At 35.7% G+C, this 16,681-nt stretch overlaps 1 protein-coding gene across 12 annotated transcripts in view; it reads right to left on the minus strand.

Annotated features, from left to right (window-relative positions):
* Positions 1-16,681, minus strand: part of LOC121361233 (activating transcription factor 7 interacting protein) — an 82,974-nt gene that overhangs the window by 34,476 nt on the left and 31,817 nt on the right. For 4 of the 12 annotated variants that reach the window (XM_041481736.1, XM_041481734.1, XM_041481735.1 and 1 more), the window contains 6 exons: positions 10,463-11,514; positions 3,838-3,983; positions 2,546-2,683; positions 1,353-1,418; positions 754-827; positions 166-254 (listed from right to left, as the gene is read on the minus strand). In XM_041481736.1, the coding sequence (XP_041337670.1) occupies positions 166-254; positions 754-827; positions 1,353-1,418; positions 2,546-2,683; positions 3,838-3,983; positions 10,463-11,507 (1,558 nt within the window). In that variant the 5' untranslated portion in view covers positions 11,508-11,514. Of the gene's footprint in view, positions 1-165; positions 255-753; positions 828-1,352; positions 1,419-2,545; positions 2,684-3,837; positions 3,984-6,036; positions 6,124-10,462; positions 11,515-15,089; positions 15,163-16,456; positions 16,523-16,681 lie in introns of those variants that run through there. The other 8 variants (XR_005956314.1, XM_041481742.1, XM_041481741.1 and 5 more) reach the window with 4 other exon arrangements.

The following is a 16,681-nucleotide window of genomic DNA, read 5'->3' on the forward strand; positions in this document are numbered from 1 at the left end:
TACACAAATATAAACTGGGAATGCACTAGAGAACTAAAATTAATTTTTTTTAGTCAGAAAAAAAAGGAGTAAAATCAGTTTTGCTCTGTTTGGTTAGTTACTTCTTTAATGGAAAGCAATAAAACTTTTAAGAAATGTGTTTATAGTCCATAGGGAGTTTCTTACCTGGATTCGCAGGGGCTTGAAAAGTTGATGGTGTGCTCTCTCCTACATTCCTCTTTGACTCCAGCATTTGCCTTACTGTGCCAGCATTTCTAAGGAACAAAGTTTGAGTTGGCATTTCTCTCAAAAAGCCACATAAGGTGTATTTATGAACAGTACAATGGTGAAAAAATCCCCAATTTTACAGCTGTTCTTTTCTTTGAGATATTTTTTTCAAAACTCACTTTTTGCTTCTTAGGCAAATTAACTTTGGATATTTCCCAAACAAAAAGAAGTATGGAGTTATTTGTAAATTTTCAAGTCCTTGCACCAAGCTTGTCTTGCACCATGAGAATTTTCCTGTTCTTGAAAGTAAACATCCACTATTATCTATATTTTTTCAACACTGAAACTGATGCTAAATACCATCTAGATTTAACCAAGAACGAGTTCAATTCTGTCAATTTATGACTTCTGTAAAAGCAAATCAAATTTTACAAGTGAAGAGCAATGAAGGAAAAGCAAAACCACTTTAATTTAAAAAGGAAGGAAACACAGAGGTTATCAGCTATTGTACATTTTAACACGGTCCCAGCGATGTGCTTTGCTTACCGATATGTGGCATTGTTTACATTTGCAGTCTCGGGTGCTGCTTTCCCTGGAGATACAGGCGCATTTGCCACGTTCTACACAGAATGAGAGAGAGAGGCCGTAACAGAACAACTCTAAGTCAGCTTGCAAACTTATGCTTTCATTCTATTTCATATCCATTCACTGCTGTGTGAGATATTAATTTTCTGAAGTCAACACTGCAGGAGAATTTGACATATTTTACAAGTACACAAAATCTCCTTGGTCCTACTGCCTCCCTCTCCTATAGCCTCTCTTTCCTCTTCCCTCTCTCATCCCCCAGAATCAATAGTGGGATGCACTTTTATTTATACAGTACTCTTCATACTGAAGTAAATTAGATTCAGTTATACACAGTTTAAGGTGTTTTCACACTAAAAACAGCTAAAGAAGCTTCTGTATAATTCAGAGTTATGTAACAGATGTTAAGACTTCTTTAACCGAACCAGACAAACCCCATTTGTCAATGCCATTGAATAAACAAGTCACATCTTTCTGCATATAAATTTTCTTTATTTTCCAACACAAGGTTTAGGCTAACTCAGAAAAAACCCCCAGACCCAAACAAATCTAGTTCTTACTTCCTGTCTCTTCTTCAAGTCCTCCTTGGCTGCTCCAACCCGCTTTGTCAATCTTGCAATTTTAGCCTAAAAAGGAAGAAGATGAAAACAAACAAAACCATAAACCCCCAAGAACCATGAAAGAAATTTTATAAACTAAAAGATCTATAACTAAGGCATCAAGTCAAAGGCTATTTTCATATCAGGGAAATTATTCTTCCTTGAAACACAGTACAACTATGTTATTTTCAACTGTATTATAGCAGAAAGACAAACGTATGCATCACAATCAAGGTATCTCAGAGATAAGTTTCATTATTTTCCTTCCTATTCACTACTGCACAAACTGAATCCATTGGGCATGCTCACCATAAAACTACATAAATGAAAGCCTTATATCATGTTATTAATTTGACACTCTAGTTGATGGCTAAAGACACTGGTAAAGAAGTATATTGAAAGCATCTTAGAAAGCACTTAAAAGGTCAACATAAAATGTCTGTGGCAACAAGAGGAAAGAGTTGTACAGAGGGAACTTAATCTGGCAAACTCCATATCTCTTTTAATGAAGAAACTAAAATGGCCTTATTTTTCAAATCTGTTAAGAGATAAACTTTCAATTGTCTTGTCAGTTCAAAATTCTTTTTTGTGATGTTCTTCATGTCACCACTAGTACATGTTTTCTAGTCACCACTACATACATGTTTTCTATAAAAAATGCAGGAAAGCATGCTGCATTCGACACTATTAGCCTCCTTGCTAGAACATCAACTATTTACACTCTGGGGAAACATGTGATGTAGGGTGTTTGAAGTCCAATGCTACTGTCCTCTCCTTTCTGAATGTTCCAATTTCTAAGCAAATTTCCAGCTTCATGAAGACCTTAGACATTTTCATACTTGGCATTTTTTTGAAAAATGTTTAAATGGAACAGAAGAGTGGAAAAGCAGTCTACTAACAGCTAATGAATCAGTTTGCCACATGGAAGATACCCTTTGGGGTTTCTGTATGATTAATTGGTTGCTTCCCTCCTTCTGAGTAGGAATTTACAACTCAAAAGGAACATTAGTATTTGCTGCTCCCCCCACCACCACCTCCCCTTGCAGAGTCAAAATGGTTTCCCTACTGGCAACTGTAAGAACCTTACTACTAAACATTGAGGAAGTTATTTTTGAATTTGATCCTAGTATGGAGTTGAACACACAAACACTCACCTGCATTTCAGTAAGCACAGTTTTATGCCTCTTGTTGCATTCTACTTTCTCCATTCGGGTTTTCAAGTCTGCCAGAGTCTTGTCAAATACCGCACACTGTAAAGCGGTAAGTTTTTCTTCTAACAGTCTCTGGATAATCTGCAAAATTGTTATATAAAAAATACAACAATGCAATCCTGAATTTGGGGGACCACCTATAAAAATATTCTCAACTCTTAACAAATATCATGCTATAAACAGAACAATGACAACTGTTGTGCCCTGCCAATCAAATAAATCTACAGTCAGCAATAAGCATGTGGTTGCACAGCTAAGTTTTGACATCATTTTGGAAAATACAAATGATTTGCCATTAATTCAACAAATTAATTTCCTTGCAGTATAATAAGGCCATAAAATCCTACTATATATAAAAAGAACCGTAACAACAGAAGGTATTCTTTTAAAGTGCAGTGCTTACACAAGTTCATTGTTCTTCTAACTTTTCTATTTTTGAGAGGGACACTGGCATTCAAAGAAGAGAAACTTAAGACATTCAACAAAAACTTTTTTCTGAGATATATTTTCTCCTAGCAAAAATTCAGTGCTGCCTTTCTTGCAGAAGTTAAAAACGTAAGAAAAGACTGTTTTTCACAAAGTTTACTTATTAAAGTTATTATTTTATGTTTTTCTCTCTTCTATGCCTACTGCAGTGTAAAAAGTTTTCATAGTAAATAAAAATAAATAAGCCACTAATGTAATTCAGTTTTTGCCATCCTAAATTAATGAAGTCACAACACATGCTAGCTAATGAACTAACAGAAGAACAGCACATTTTTTTTTCTTCAAGACCATAGGTTCCTTATACAGCAATTGTGCAATCAGGCTATTAACAGCTCTACAAAAATCTGCAAAATGCCAGGTGGATTACACTCTTTGGAAACTGCCTTTTTTAAAAGGCTAGGCACAGAATAAAGCACATCACATATAAATCATCATGGTGAAATACATCCTTTACTTACTAACATTTTCAGTCTAGAGTCACATGAGACGAAGTATTTTCTAAATTTCAAATATAACTCCTGCAGCATAGTTTTCAAAAGGTATTTGGTCTCTTCCTAAAAGGAGGGCTATGTAGAACTTTGTATAAATTAAGCACCTTTGTTATTTGAATTACATCCAATGTTCAACCACAAAAAAGAGAAAATGTCTGGGGACACAGTGTGTGCAGAAGGACTGCTAATTCAAAGATGGTAACACAAGTGTGTTATATGGTGTGTGTATATGGTCTTTGCTTTACACCTCTATTTTACCTTTTGCAATTTTAGGTCAACATCCTTTCTGGCTGTAATTTTGACTTGGAGTTCTGCTTCATAATCTTCTCCCATGTACCGACGATGTTTAGAATGAATACTGTCCATGTCCTCAGATTTGGAACGCTTTCTCTTTGATGCTTCACCTGGAACAATTAGATAAAACTGCTCATGAGGAACTCCTGAAAAAACAGGTATCTTCAGAAGGCCATGATTACTGTGAAGTTGTTCTCAGTTCAAACTTTTTCATGCTAAACCACTAGGAATGCCTTTGGAAATACATGCTTGATGACATCGAAGTACAAAACCAGTCCTTCTGGTATCTGTACATTACTGCTCTGCCAGTGAGTTCTCCTTTGTGATTCACCCAGTCACTGCCCCAAATGCAAAATGGTTCTAGTACCACCACTCCTCTCTCCAGAACCTCCCTCCAGTTCTTCCTGCTCCTATCAGCACCATCCTATAATGAAACATGGCTTCTGAGAAGTAAAAGAAAACCTTCTGAAAAACGAATCCTCTTCTCAGAATTCCAGCCAAATAAAACTACATCTCATTTAACTATGCCAGCAATTAACTGTATTTACCTGCCATGAAGCTTTAACTCTTAACTCCAACACCTGACAAACACCATTCAATTTTTTTTTCACTTCTTGGTTGATGGAAAGTAAAAATCTAACAAAAGAACAGGCTCAAAACAGAACCAGATTATAAAAGTCCTTTTCAATAACAGTAACGAAGCACAGAAGAACTAAAGAGACCTCATTCACTCCTCCAGCTCCTGGCACTGTGTCTAGAAGGCTCTCGAGGACAAGAGGGACATCTGCTTTTAAATAATCTTCAGACTATGTAACAAGGACCCAGGGAACTACAGGATTATCAGCTTTACCTCAGTCCCTGGGAACATGATGGAGCAAGTAAATCTAGATAGAAATCATCTCAATGCCTATGAAGAAAGTGGTGATGGGGAACAGAATGGATTTATCAAGGGGAAATCAGGCATCATCAGCCTGATAGCCTTCTACAGTGAGACCACTGGCTTGGTGGATGAGAGGAGAGCATCTTTAATAATGCTTCTGACACCCAAACCATCCTCAAATTCTTGATGTATGGCCTAGATAATTGTACTGGCTCAACTGTTGGGCTCCAGGAGCTGTGATTATTGGCACTTAGTCCAGCTAGAGCTCAGTACCGCACACCAGCAGATGCTACTGGTACCAACACCAACATCTTCATTCATGACCTAGATAATGGGGTAAGAAGACATCTGCAGCAACTTGCAGGTGATAGAAAACTGGAAGGAGTGATTTGTACACTCCTAAGTGGTTATGCTGCCATTTGGAGTCACAATGACAAACTGGAGAAATGGGCAAACAAGAACCTCATGAAGTTTAAGAAAAGGAGATGCCCAAGTGCTACACTTGCATAGCAATAAAACCATGCATTAGTACAGGCTGGGAATTCACTGGCTGGTAACACCTTTTCAGGAAAGGCCCTGGTGGTCTCCACATACATGAAGTTGAACATGGGACAGCAATGTGCCCTGCTGGCAAAGAAGGCAACAATATTCTTGGTTGCCTGAGAATGAGTACTGACAGCAGTTTGATGGAGATACTTACTCCCCTCTAATCAGGGAATGTAAGCCTGAAAGTAAGCCTGAAACTTGAGTCTTTTGTCCTGTTCTGGGTTTCTAAATACAAAAAAATATGTGAGCATGCTGGAGAGAGTGCAGTGTAGAGTCACCAAGATGTTTTAGAGATAGAAGTATTCATCAAGAGCTGAAATTGTTCAACTGGAGAAAGCCATTGGGGGAGATTTTAACATGTGTATGAATTACCTGACAGGTGGAGAATGAACAAAGCAAGACTCTTAGTGAGTAGCAGTGACAGGACAAGAAAAATGGGTGTAAATTGAAATACAGGAATTTCCAGTCAAACATTTAAAATCTTTTTTACTGTGAGGGTAGTCAAACACTGCAATCAGAACACAGGAAATTTGTGGAATCTTCACCTGTGGAAATACTCACAACGTGTCAGGATATGGTTCTGGGCAAACTGCTTTCTAGTTGACCTGGTTTTTAACAGGGGCATTAGACTAGATAATCATCAAAGGTCCCTTCCTATGATTCCTAATGAAACCTAATGATTCTGTGCTTCTAAAACATAGAACACAGTGAAACACAATGGTTTTAACATTACATACTTTTCTCTATTTGTTTCTCTTCTTCTTTGTGTGCCTCTTCTCCTTCTTTATCTTCACATTCCTTTTTTCTCTCCCCCTCCACCTCTTCTATAAACAGAAGAAAAAAATCCACATGACACTTTCTCACATCTACAAAAGTCTTGTAACAGTCCTATTTTGACTAATGAATTAAGAAAATATATGGAAAAAAATGTGAGGGAAGGCAAGAGAAATAAGTATGACAAAGAGGGAATGCAGATATGAAAAAAATAAGGGAATATCCTCAAAACAAAAATTTGAACTATCATGCAACACATTAAGACTCACTTTTGAATTTGCTTAACATTTTAACTAGAATTACTGAACTGTAATTATGAGGGAAGCATGTTTCAGTTACCTCTGAAACAAAATGATGCATTTTACTGCAGCTGAAGTTCTCAACAAATTATTTTGGCTTACTTTTCCACTTAGGGACAAAGCATGAAAATTTCAGTAACAAAATACTAACATACTAATGTGTTTCTCTATTTACAGTTGGCAACTTCAACCATAATCTTAATGGTAGGAAAGGCTTAGATTTAGTTTAACAAATATGAATTTTAATTTGAAGTTTCTTCTTTGTGATACTTTGTGATACAAAGTATCACTTTTTTGGACTAGCCATTTAAAAATACTCTGTTTAGGAAATGCTTAAAAGAGGCATTGTCTGAAGACACCAAACACACAAAGATAAAAGTGGTAGCACTTGCTGAAAAATGTTATATGTTCCATGAGCTTCCAATATGTGTTTCATACATATGTGAATGAAACAAGCTTCCATTATGTGTTTCTGTGCTTGTAAGATAAAACACAAAACTATTGCTTTTAAGATTACAGTAAAATCTATCCAGAATACAAGAGAGTAAGTAAGCACTGTGATGCACATCTTTATCTGTACAATTCTTCATTTTCCTATATTCATTTTGTTATTACAGCAGAGTTTACTAGCTTCTCAAAGGAAAGTTTTGGTTGTAAAGGTATCCTTGATGCTCTCTTAACATTAAGTCTCCCTTCTATTACGAAGAACATTTAAATGATTTAAAACAAGTTACCTAATAAATCATAAAAAGAAAGGAGTCAAAACCCAATAACCTGGCAATATGGTATTTTAATTTTTCTTATTAATGTAAAAAATAATATTCGTAATACAAATTCTTCAATCCCAACCTGATTTACTTTTAAGGTAATAAATTAGCATAATGCCTATGCCATCTGCTTTTTAAGACTTATAAATAAGCTTCGTGTATTTAATTGCTCTGAATAAAATAGGACTCGTTTACTTGTGAATCTAAAGGAAAATTGCTAAGTTCAGGACAACTTTTCCCACAATACAGAGATTTTAATATTCAGCTGAAAGACACAAATATTCCATGGAAAGATACACATAACTAGAATGTCTTTAAAACATGTTACAAGCTTCAAAGCTAAGGTCTTATTTTTCAAAATACTTTATATATAGATATATATATATTTTATTTTTTTTTCAAAAAACCTCAATATAGAGGACAAGTAATTGAAGGCCCTTTCCTTACTAACTTCCAGTACTATGAACAAATCTAAGTCACTCAACTAAAAGTGGTTTCAACATGATGTACAGCTGAACTCTCTAGTTAAGGAGGAGAAGATTTCACAGCTGGCTATCAGCTTAGTTTTCACTGTTAAGCTGTGATCTCATTATCCTGATGCTAGAAAAGCATAAGGAATGCATGCAACCTTGTCAGCCTCCTATGAGCTTGGTGTATCAAAGTTTTTCTGTTTCCTAATTTATTCCAATGATTTTTCACTTGATTTCTTCAGCTGCCATTTTATCAAGGTTTCCTCAAAAGCACCTACCATAATCCTGAAATATTTTTCTTGAGTGGTGAGTCAGTTCTACCTTCTGACCAAGTTATGAATTTTGCACTCATGTGCACCACTTTGTAGATAACCACTATGAATTTCTCCTGCCACGTTTGTTTCTCAGTCAATCAGCACCATAAAATTCTTCTCCAGTTCTTCATATCAGCAAACTGACATCACTAGTTACCATTCATTTCAGACAATGTATTAATTCTGTCATACAGCACAGTCTCTGCAACTCTGAATTTATTTTTTATTCTTCAGCTGATTATTTCCTCCAGGAGGACTTTCCATTTTACTGTTTCATTTCCAAAATTTCTTGGTAAGAAATCACTTGTGCTTGGATATCCAAGAGAATTCACATCAGGGCTTCCCTGTCACATGCTTGTTTGCTTACACAAAAAGCTCCAAGGCTTTCTGATGTATGATCTTTCATGAAAAAAATCTGTGACTCCACTTGGGAAAGACATTCCATTAATCTGTCCATTTAAATAAAGTCTTCTAGTAACATTTTTTCACTGTTGTTTAGCCATGTTGGTTTTTATCTGGACTTGTTGAGATCTTGCTTCTTAACTGAGGAGTTTGCACCTGTTTCTCCAATATAGCATCTTGAAATTATCTCCATACGGTCTCCTTTTAATTTTTTTTTTTTTAATTTTAATTTTCCCAGACCCTTTCCAAAAGTTACTCTTTATAAGGTAACTCTACCTGTTTTCTCATACAACTGTTTCCTGCCTATGCAACCTCTCTGCTATTATCTTTGTTGCTGGTTAAGGCAGAACATAATTTATTTAATTTCATGAACAGTCTCAGTTACAGCCAAACAACTCTAAGAGTCAAACTGTTATTAGCCAAGAAATAAAACAACTAGTCAAAAGAATTTGTCTTGTCACCAAAATTTACAATTTTAAAAATCTATTGCTGGATACATTAATTTTAAACTTCTGCAAACTGTAGTCCAGTATTTAATATTCACTTCAGTCTTTTAGCTCCATAGCAAATTCCCCCGTGACCCCAGATGTTTTCTCATTGGGTAAGATGAAAAAAGTAAACTTAATGGCTTCAAAGAGAGAACTCTTAAACTGAAGTGAGAACAAAGAGAACCAATTTATTTGTACTGTTTATTTCATAAAAGGGAATCATAACACTACAATTTTGACACAACTACATGCAACCTTCTTTCCCCCTGCTTCTTCCACCTCCAATAGGTTCTGGAAGACTTTATATGCACAACAGTGGTAGCACTTTCTCAATCTCACTGACAACAACTAATGCCTACCTTAGCAGAAACTATGGAACCTACCTTATCTCCATTTAGCTAGCATTATTTAAAGGTAAATACTAGAAAAGGAGGAGTCTAAAACAGGGCTGAAGAGCCATTCTTATCTCTGTTTCTCTAGCTGTTTTAGAGACTGAAGACTTAGAATGCCACAGTCTGATCATTAGTAAAACAAGATTTGAGAAACTATAGTCACTAACTTCCCAGAGACTAAAACCTGAATCTTATTTAAGCTATGAAATTTCTATCCAGTCAGCCATATTTAAACACACTCGGGTTAATACGGTCATAATTTAATAAAAGCTATACAGGGGCGGGGGGGGGGGGGGGGATGGGGAGAAGAAGAGGGGGAGGAAAAAACCCCAAGAAAATAATTCCAACTCCAAGATAATCTGAAATGTTTTTCTTAATTACAGATAAAAGAACATTGTCAACTTATTTGTAAATTATTAATTTGTTTTCTTTTCAGAAGTGCAATAGTATAACAAAGACTGTCCATTGTCAAAAAGAAGAAAAGCTTACACAACTGTATTAAGCAGTACACTACAAAGGACATGCATGGAGTTTAACTTAGAAAAATGTTCTGCTAACTACATGAGGAGATTCCACACTTAAAATTTCAAAGCATCAATCAGCTGCCATAGTCAAAGAAAACTTAGATAAAAACCACTGAGTTAAATGAATAAAAGCTGTATGATATAAAAACAATATATGACATGCGTTTTTCATTAAACTTTTTTTTTTCCCCACTGACAGTATTAGAAAAGTTAAAAGAGATGATGAGGCACACCTGGCTTATATGTGTATTTTCCTTATCATTTATTTGCATGCTAAAGAAAGCTGAAATACTTTCTTCTCTGTGAAAGCAGTAAATGAATGCAGTTCCTCTTCTCCCAAATCCTTCTGTTCCCTCTCTGACAATTACTTATCTTTCCTCTTTTTCCACCCACTAGCTCACCCAAGTTGGCACCCAAATTTAAAGACTATGAAAAAACCCAAAGCAAACCAACAAGAAAATCAACAAACAAATCCTAAAACCAAAATCCAAAACAAATTTTAAAAATTAAAATTAAAAAAATATATCAGATCAACCCAAATCTGGAAGATGACCATTTTTCGGTACAAAGTTTTTTTCCTATGCCTCAAATACCATCCTTGAAAACTAAGACTACATAACATTACTGGTGGGTAAGGTTGCCTTTTTGATTTAGAAACCTGACACAAGTCTGTCATTCTAAGAAATGAACATCCCAAACTGAAATTTAAACTAATGATTTAAAAAATTCTTACCTGGAAGACTTGACTTGTTTGGCAATATCCCTTCAGCAAGTTCCTCCTTCTCATCACAGGGATCATCTTCATCAGACAGTACTAAGAAAGCCTCTTTTGGCAGACTTTCATTGCTTTCCTGCTTGGATGGTGAACCCAAACAATTGTCTATTTTCTCTTCTAAATCTGGGAGTGTGTCATCCACTGGAAGCAGAGAACTTTTAGAAAAACAGCTCAGATCATCTTCAGCAGGGGCTAGTTTTTCCAGAATTGGAATAATGTCATCTGTTTCCATACAGTCCGTATTGTCCAAGGTACTTTCACTTGGCTCATCTACTGTCTTCGAAACAGTAGTTTCTGGTCCTGTACTGCCTTCTTGTTTTTCCTGGTCAGCTTCCATACTGCTAGAGATGGCTGCTTCTCCAACAACCTCTTCAACAGTTACTTCTTCAGTCCTCTTTTCCTCACCTGTTCCAGATGAACTGGAATTAACAGGTAAGTAATTTGTTTCTCCCTTCTGTTCAGAAGAGTCACTAATATCACAGACTGGTTTATTTTCACCTTCCAATGGGATATCATTCTTTCTTTGGTCCACTTGATCTTTTCTGTTATTTTCTTCATGGAAGTTATCTTTACTGCTACCAACTCCATTTTCAGCCTCACATTTTACTGCAATGTCAGTGTCTTTAGCTTGTTCAGGAGTAACATTTTCTGAAGATGGCATTAGAGGTTTGGATTCTATGTCATTGACTGTATTTCCTGCCCTACTTTCAGGGCTTTTGGTTTCACTCATTTCATCACAAGCTGCTCTTCCTTCTTCAGAGTTAACACACAAGTCAACCATGCCATTAATTTCTTTCTTGACTTCTGCACAATCTGTATTGCTTAAAAGGGAATTCATGTCAGAATCTCCATTCTCATGTTTTCCATTTAACAGCTTCACTTCAGTTGTCTTCAACAGCTCCTCTTTAACCTTATAGACAGCTTCAAGTTGTTGCCGATCACTTACTCTCATTGTTTTTCGTGCTTTGAAGACTTTTTTCTGAGGTTCCTCTGTGCTATCCATTTTAGCCCTTAAAAAAATTCAGAAAGAACTGTGAAGATAAAAATTTACCATTGTCATATTACATTGCTACTAAGAAAGACTGCAACGTTTAGCACATTTTTAAGTAAACCAGTTGAAATGGTACTGACAAAAACAAAGAAACACCTGTCAACACTTGAATTTTATCTGACTTCCCAAAAAGTGAATCCAAGTTTCTCTATATGCTGCACAAACACATTTATGCAAAGGTCACAGAGGTCACACTAAGACATCATGCAGTAATATTCTAACTACACATTTTAGACCACTTGTCTCATACTATTCTATTTTAAATATATATTATACTAAGATAAGAGCCAGAAGCCTCTCTTCTCATCAAAAGGTAAAAATAAATGTAAACTGATAGATCAAGACTATTTCCATCCTTCTAAATAGATTTAATTTCATAAATTACAACCAGAATTATTAACTGGGGTAAATGACAAGATTTTTATATCAAATCACTTTTAAGAAAACTTCATTATGTACAAAGGATTTCTCTATGTATCATTAAGATACTTTTTTTCTGCATAAATACAATAGACTTTCATCCTCTACTTTCATCTATACAATGGTTAAATGAATTTGGATTTTTAGACCACTTTCATTCAGTTTTCAGTAACATTTTACTAAGACTATTTGTGGCCATAAAAACTACAGGAATTGGAGCACCTTGTAGAAAAACTCTTTCAAGGAAAACTGGTGGGTTTGACCTCAACAGCTATAGTCATTCCAAGTATCCACACAAGTATTAAGAAAAATATAAATGTTTATAAAAAGTGTAAGAAAAATGGTAAAAAATCAATTTTATCAAATCAAAACATGGAGTTAAATCCAGCAGTATCTAGGAAGCTATAATGATTTTGCTGAAATACAACAAAATCTGAATTCATCTGTTTCCATTAAACAAAACAAATCCATAGGGATTTTTAAAAGGTATTTTTTCCCCATGTGGTCTTGCTTAATGGTCTTGTTTTAAAGGATTACATAAGATAATGTTCAGAAACAGAAGGCAGCTAAGAAAGTTCCTATATCCTCAATGTAACCCAACAACTAAGATCTTGAATCAGCTGGTGCTAACCAAATTAGGTCTGCTGAAGCTACAAACCACCATAAAGTTACTTCCACCAAGTATACGGCTTCATTACGTTTCTCAAAAACATGCAAAAATGATATTAAAAGTAATTAAGAGAAAAATCATCAGGCAATTATCTCAATATGACTTTTTTGCCCACAAGGACCAGATAGGCAAATGTTTATAACACTGACACAGCAGAATTATTAGGCAAAGGATGCACTTTAAATACTAAGTATGATTTGTTTTGTGTGAACTCCCAATTAATTTTCATTTACAGAACTAAGAAATGAATAAATATATTGCAAAGAATAAATATATTGCATTTTGTCTATTCAGGGGAATATAAATGATCTTAAATTTTTTTGGTAAAAGAAAGTAGGACTACTGCCAACACTAGCTCAGATCAATGACAGTTTTGTGTAACCACAAAGTCAAGAGCATTTGGACAACCCTCCTGAGCAGGTGGAATGATTCTTGGGGGTGCCAGGTGAGGAGTTGGACTCAGGCCCTGTGGGTCCCTTAGAACTCAGGATATTTGACAATTTTACAAACCAAGCTGCAAAATTCAGAACACAGATGCCATTAAATAACAATGGCTCCACTTCATTTTGTAGCTGACCTCATCTACAAGTTTTATTCAGGCAATGCTAAGATTGCCCTTTAGCCTTCTCTTCAGCAGACTGAAGCTGTCAAGCTCCCTCACGGGTCACATGCTTTAGCTCCTATAATTTTGGTTTGCTGGATCTTTCTTAGTTTATTTGGAATAATTTTTTGTGAAGAAAATTATTTAACATTTAGCTCTAACTACAATATTCTACATTGTAAAGTAAGATTATATATTCTAAAGTACAATATGAATGCTACTGTAAACCCCACAATCATGACGTACCTTACACTACAATTCTAAGGTTTACTTTATACATAAGATGACCGGACAAAAACACAGACAAAGTACAAAGCAATTTTTTATATTTCCTTTTAACTTAGCACTGAGCTTCCCTTACCCTTTTCTTGAGTTCTTTTCTGCAAAACAATTTAGAAACCTCAGATTTGGGTTACTGATAGTACTTAACACTTTGACTCACACCTCAAGAACAGATTACAAATTTTGACAAAAAGTTTATCAGGTCTATTTATGAGCTCTCAATAATACCATTATGATTATTTTTTTGCCATTCTGACCTAGATTTTCTGAACTGGATTGTCTACTACTGCACTGCCACTAGTGGGAGCAAAATATAACACCTACAGAAGCACTGATCTGAAACACCAGTTTACTTGAGTCGAAAAAAGGTTCTCATCGCAACCATTTTCAGTCAGATGACTTATGAACTCCAGGTGAGCTGTTAATGCCTTTCCAGAGCTGTCTACATGCTAAATACAATTTCTTCATATTCCTTCAGAAGAGAATACATTTAATGCAAGAATTTTAGACCTGATAGTACAAAAATCATGTAAAGGTCTCTCGTATTTTGGAAGTGCAAGTGCAGTTTTTAGAAGTACATCCCTTCAGTCTTCCCAAGAACTCAGAACGGAAGGCAGACATTTTCACATTACATAAACCCCTTCATTCATATAAACCCCTATAACAACACACATGCCGTAATAGATTTTTATCTTGTAAAGGCAATTTCAAAAAATAAAAAAAAAAAAAAAAATCAGGCTTGGTTAACTTTGAACAAGTCCAAGAACTCCTAATAGGTGAGCCACTAGTGAGAACCCTCTGGCAGCACCGTACAAAATCAGGGCCTCCGCATCAAAGTTACAATAGTATAGTTCGATCTCCCAGACTACAGCGTTTTCTTTTACAGGCATTACCCAGAATTTACAAAATATATTACAAAATTCAGTCTTAGCTTTCCTATGACCAGAAAATACACTAATAGACTAATGTAACATTTACAAGCCCCTTAAAATCAAATCTCTAAGTGCATCACTTGAATAACCATATAACTTAAAATAAATTAATATTTGCTGTTCTAATTTCCTTAAGTCATCTAAGCAGTTTTTCATTAACATTTTTAATACAGAGTAAATACAAAGAAAAGAAAGAACACTTCTTTTTACGTTTGCCAAGAAGAGCAGTCTTAAAAAAATTCAAACATCAGAATCTCTTTATATTGATGCATTCTTACTTTTTACTGAAAAAAATGGATGAACAAGCTTGAATTGCTTATATATTTTAAAATTATGTTCACTTTTTATCTTAGGATATTATCAAAAATCTAGTTAAAAACAAAGCACTAGCACTACGGTTCTGGAAAGAACCTGTAGGAAATACAGGCTTCTCAAAATTCCATTGTTAACTGGTTATGGGAGTAACTCAGGCATATTTTCCTGCTCAGTCCCACAGTCTTTTGCAACCAAAGAGTATTTGACTAAAGCTACCAAAAATATTCCATAACAACTACTGTGACAAAATTATAAGCATAGATGAGACGAACCAGTGTTTTGGGTTCACCTTTGAAAACGATGTTTTAAAATACCTTGTAACAGGGCAGACCAGTCTTGAAGCATTTCCAGCCATACCCACAAGGGAGCACAGTGCAGCCAAAGAACAGACTCATGTGAGAGCTGAGTGTAAGAGAAACAAATCAAGTGGCAGCCAGTCCAGACAGACTTGGTCACACCAGTGCAAGCCAGTCAGCCACCGTTTGATGAATACTGGTTTCCAGTCTTTCAAAGGGGCAAGGTGCAGCCCTTCAGAGAGCAACAGAGCGAATTACATGGATTCAATCTTGCACAAATAAAACTTATCAAGCTACTACTATTCTAAATGAATGCATTTTGGTAGTCTCCTTTTATAGTTAACAACATGAAGTTTAACTATGTTTGTTAAAAACCTCCCTTATCTGATGTTTGGGTGTTTTCTTTTTTACTCATCTTGTGACCAAGTCACAAGGAGGAAACCAATGGCCCAGGCACCAAGCCAACAGAGTAACACCTTTTATTTCAAAGAATGGCTTTTGTATGCATCAACACAAAATGACGCCGGCATGTACAGCTACACCTGTGTAAGGGTTAAATGCTGTAAATAAGGATGTAGGTTTTGGGCTGATTGTTTTGGTTTTATGAAAGTCAACAATTTTGACAGGCCAACATACATGCTGTGTTCATTTGTTTAGATACAAAAACTCTTTTTCATTTTAAGCTTTGAAGTCATACATAATTAGTCATGTGAAACATGAACACATCATTAGGCACCTCCCTCCAAAATTTAGAAATCCTTCTCATGATGAAATGTGTGCTAAATGGCACAAAACATGCAAATGCAGCTAGGAAAGTAGGAAGGTCTCATTTCTGAGCCATTTTCCCTCTATTTCCTCATTTTTTACTATTCTTACTCTGTAAAGTGACGACGGTTCTAAAGCAAGAAAGGATTGTATTAGCTGCTACGCATCAGCCTATGATCATGTGCTCAGGTAAGCAGCCCATGAGCCGCTCAAAAAGAGAAGCCAATGAGCATGGAGCTGCCTGAATCCTGCCTAGCGACAGGCAGCAGACAAAGGGAAGGTCATGGGAAAATGAGGGGGGGAAGAGGGAGAAGCTGCAATCTGAACAACAGTGCGTAATGGGGTTTGCATAACATCACGGGTCTAGAACAGCACCAGCAAAGGGCTCCTCGAGGGCATGCAGCACCAGCCAAATGCGCCACAACCATAAAACGTTTGTCAAAGCACAAGAACTACATAGAATAAGTAAAATTCACTGATAATGAACATCAGCACTCAAATGTGCAAGCCTACTTAAAATGTAGCATAGCCAAATCAAAGAAAGTGAAGCAGCAAATGGTCATGAGTATTGTGTTCTAGATGGAGACTTCCAGAGAATGAAAGTGGTGAATAAAACCTACCTTTTAAGTAGTGGTTCATAAAAAGCAGTTTTCAGTTGAAATCCTCCATAGCAATTTCGATATAAGCTGCCAGAAATTTACAAACTATTTTCAAATAAGGAAAAAAATAATGTTTGAGACCTATTCTTATAAAAGACGTAATGAAATAATGCACCAGTAATTTGGTTTTCTACCAGTAATACAAGTCTACTGATCTGGCTGAATGGAATACACACCACCAGCCTG

This window comes from Pyrgilauda ruficollis, unplaced genomic scaffold (assembly GCF_017590135.1).
Source record: "Pyrgilauda ruficollis isolate IOZ18807 unplaced genomic scaffold, ASM1759013v1 scaffold56, whole genome shotgun sequence".
In the NCBI taxonomy this organism is placed as follows: domain Eukaryota; kingdom Metazoa; phylum Chordata; class Aves; order Passeriformes; family Passeridae; genus Pyrgilauda; species Pyrgilauda ruficollis.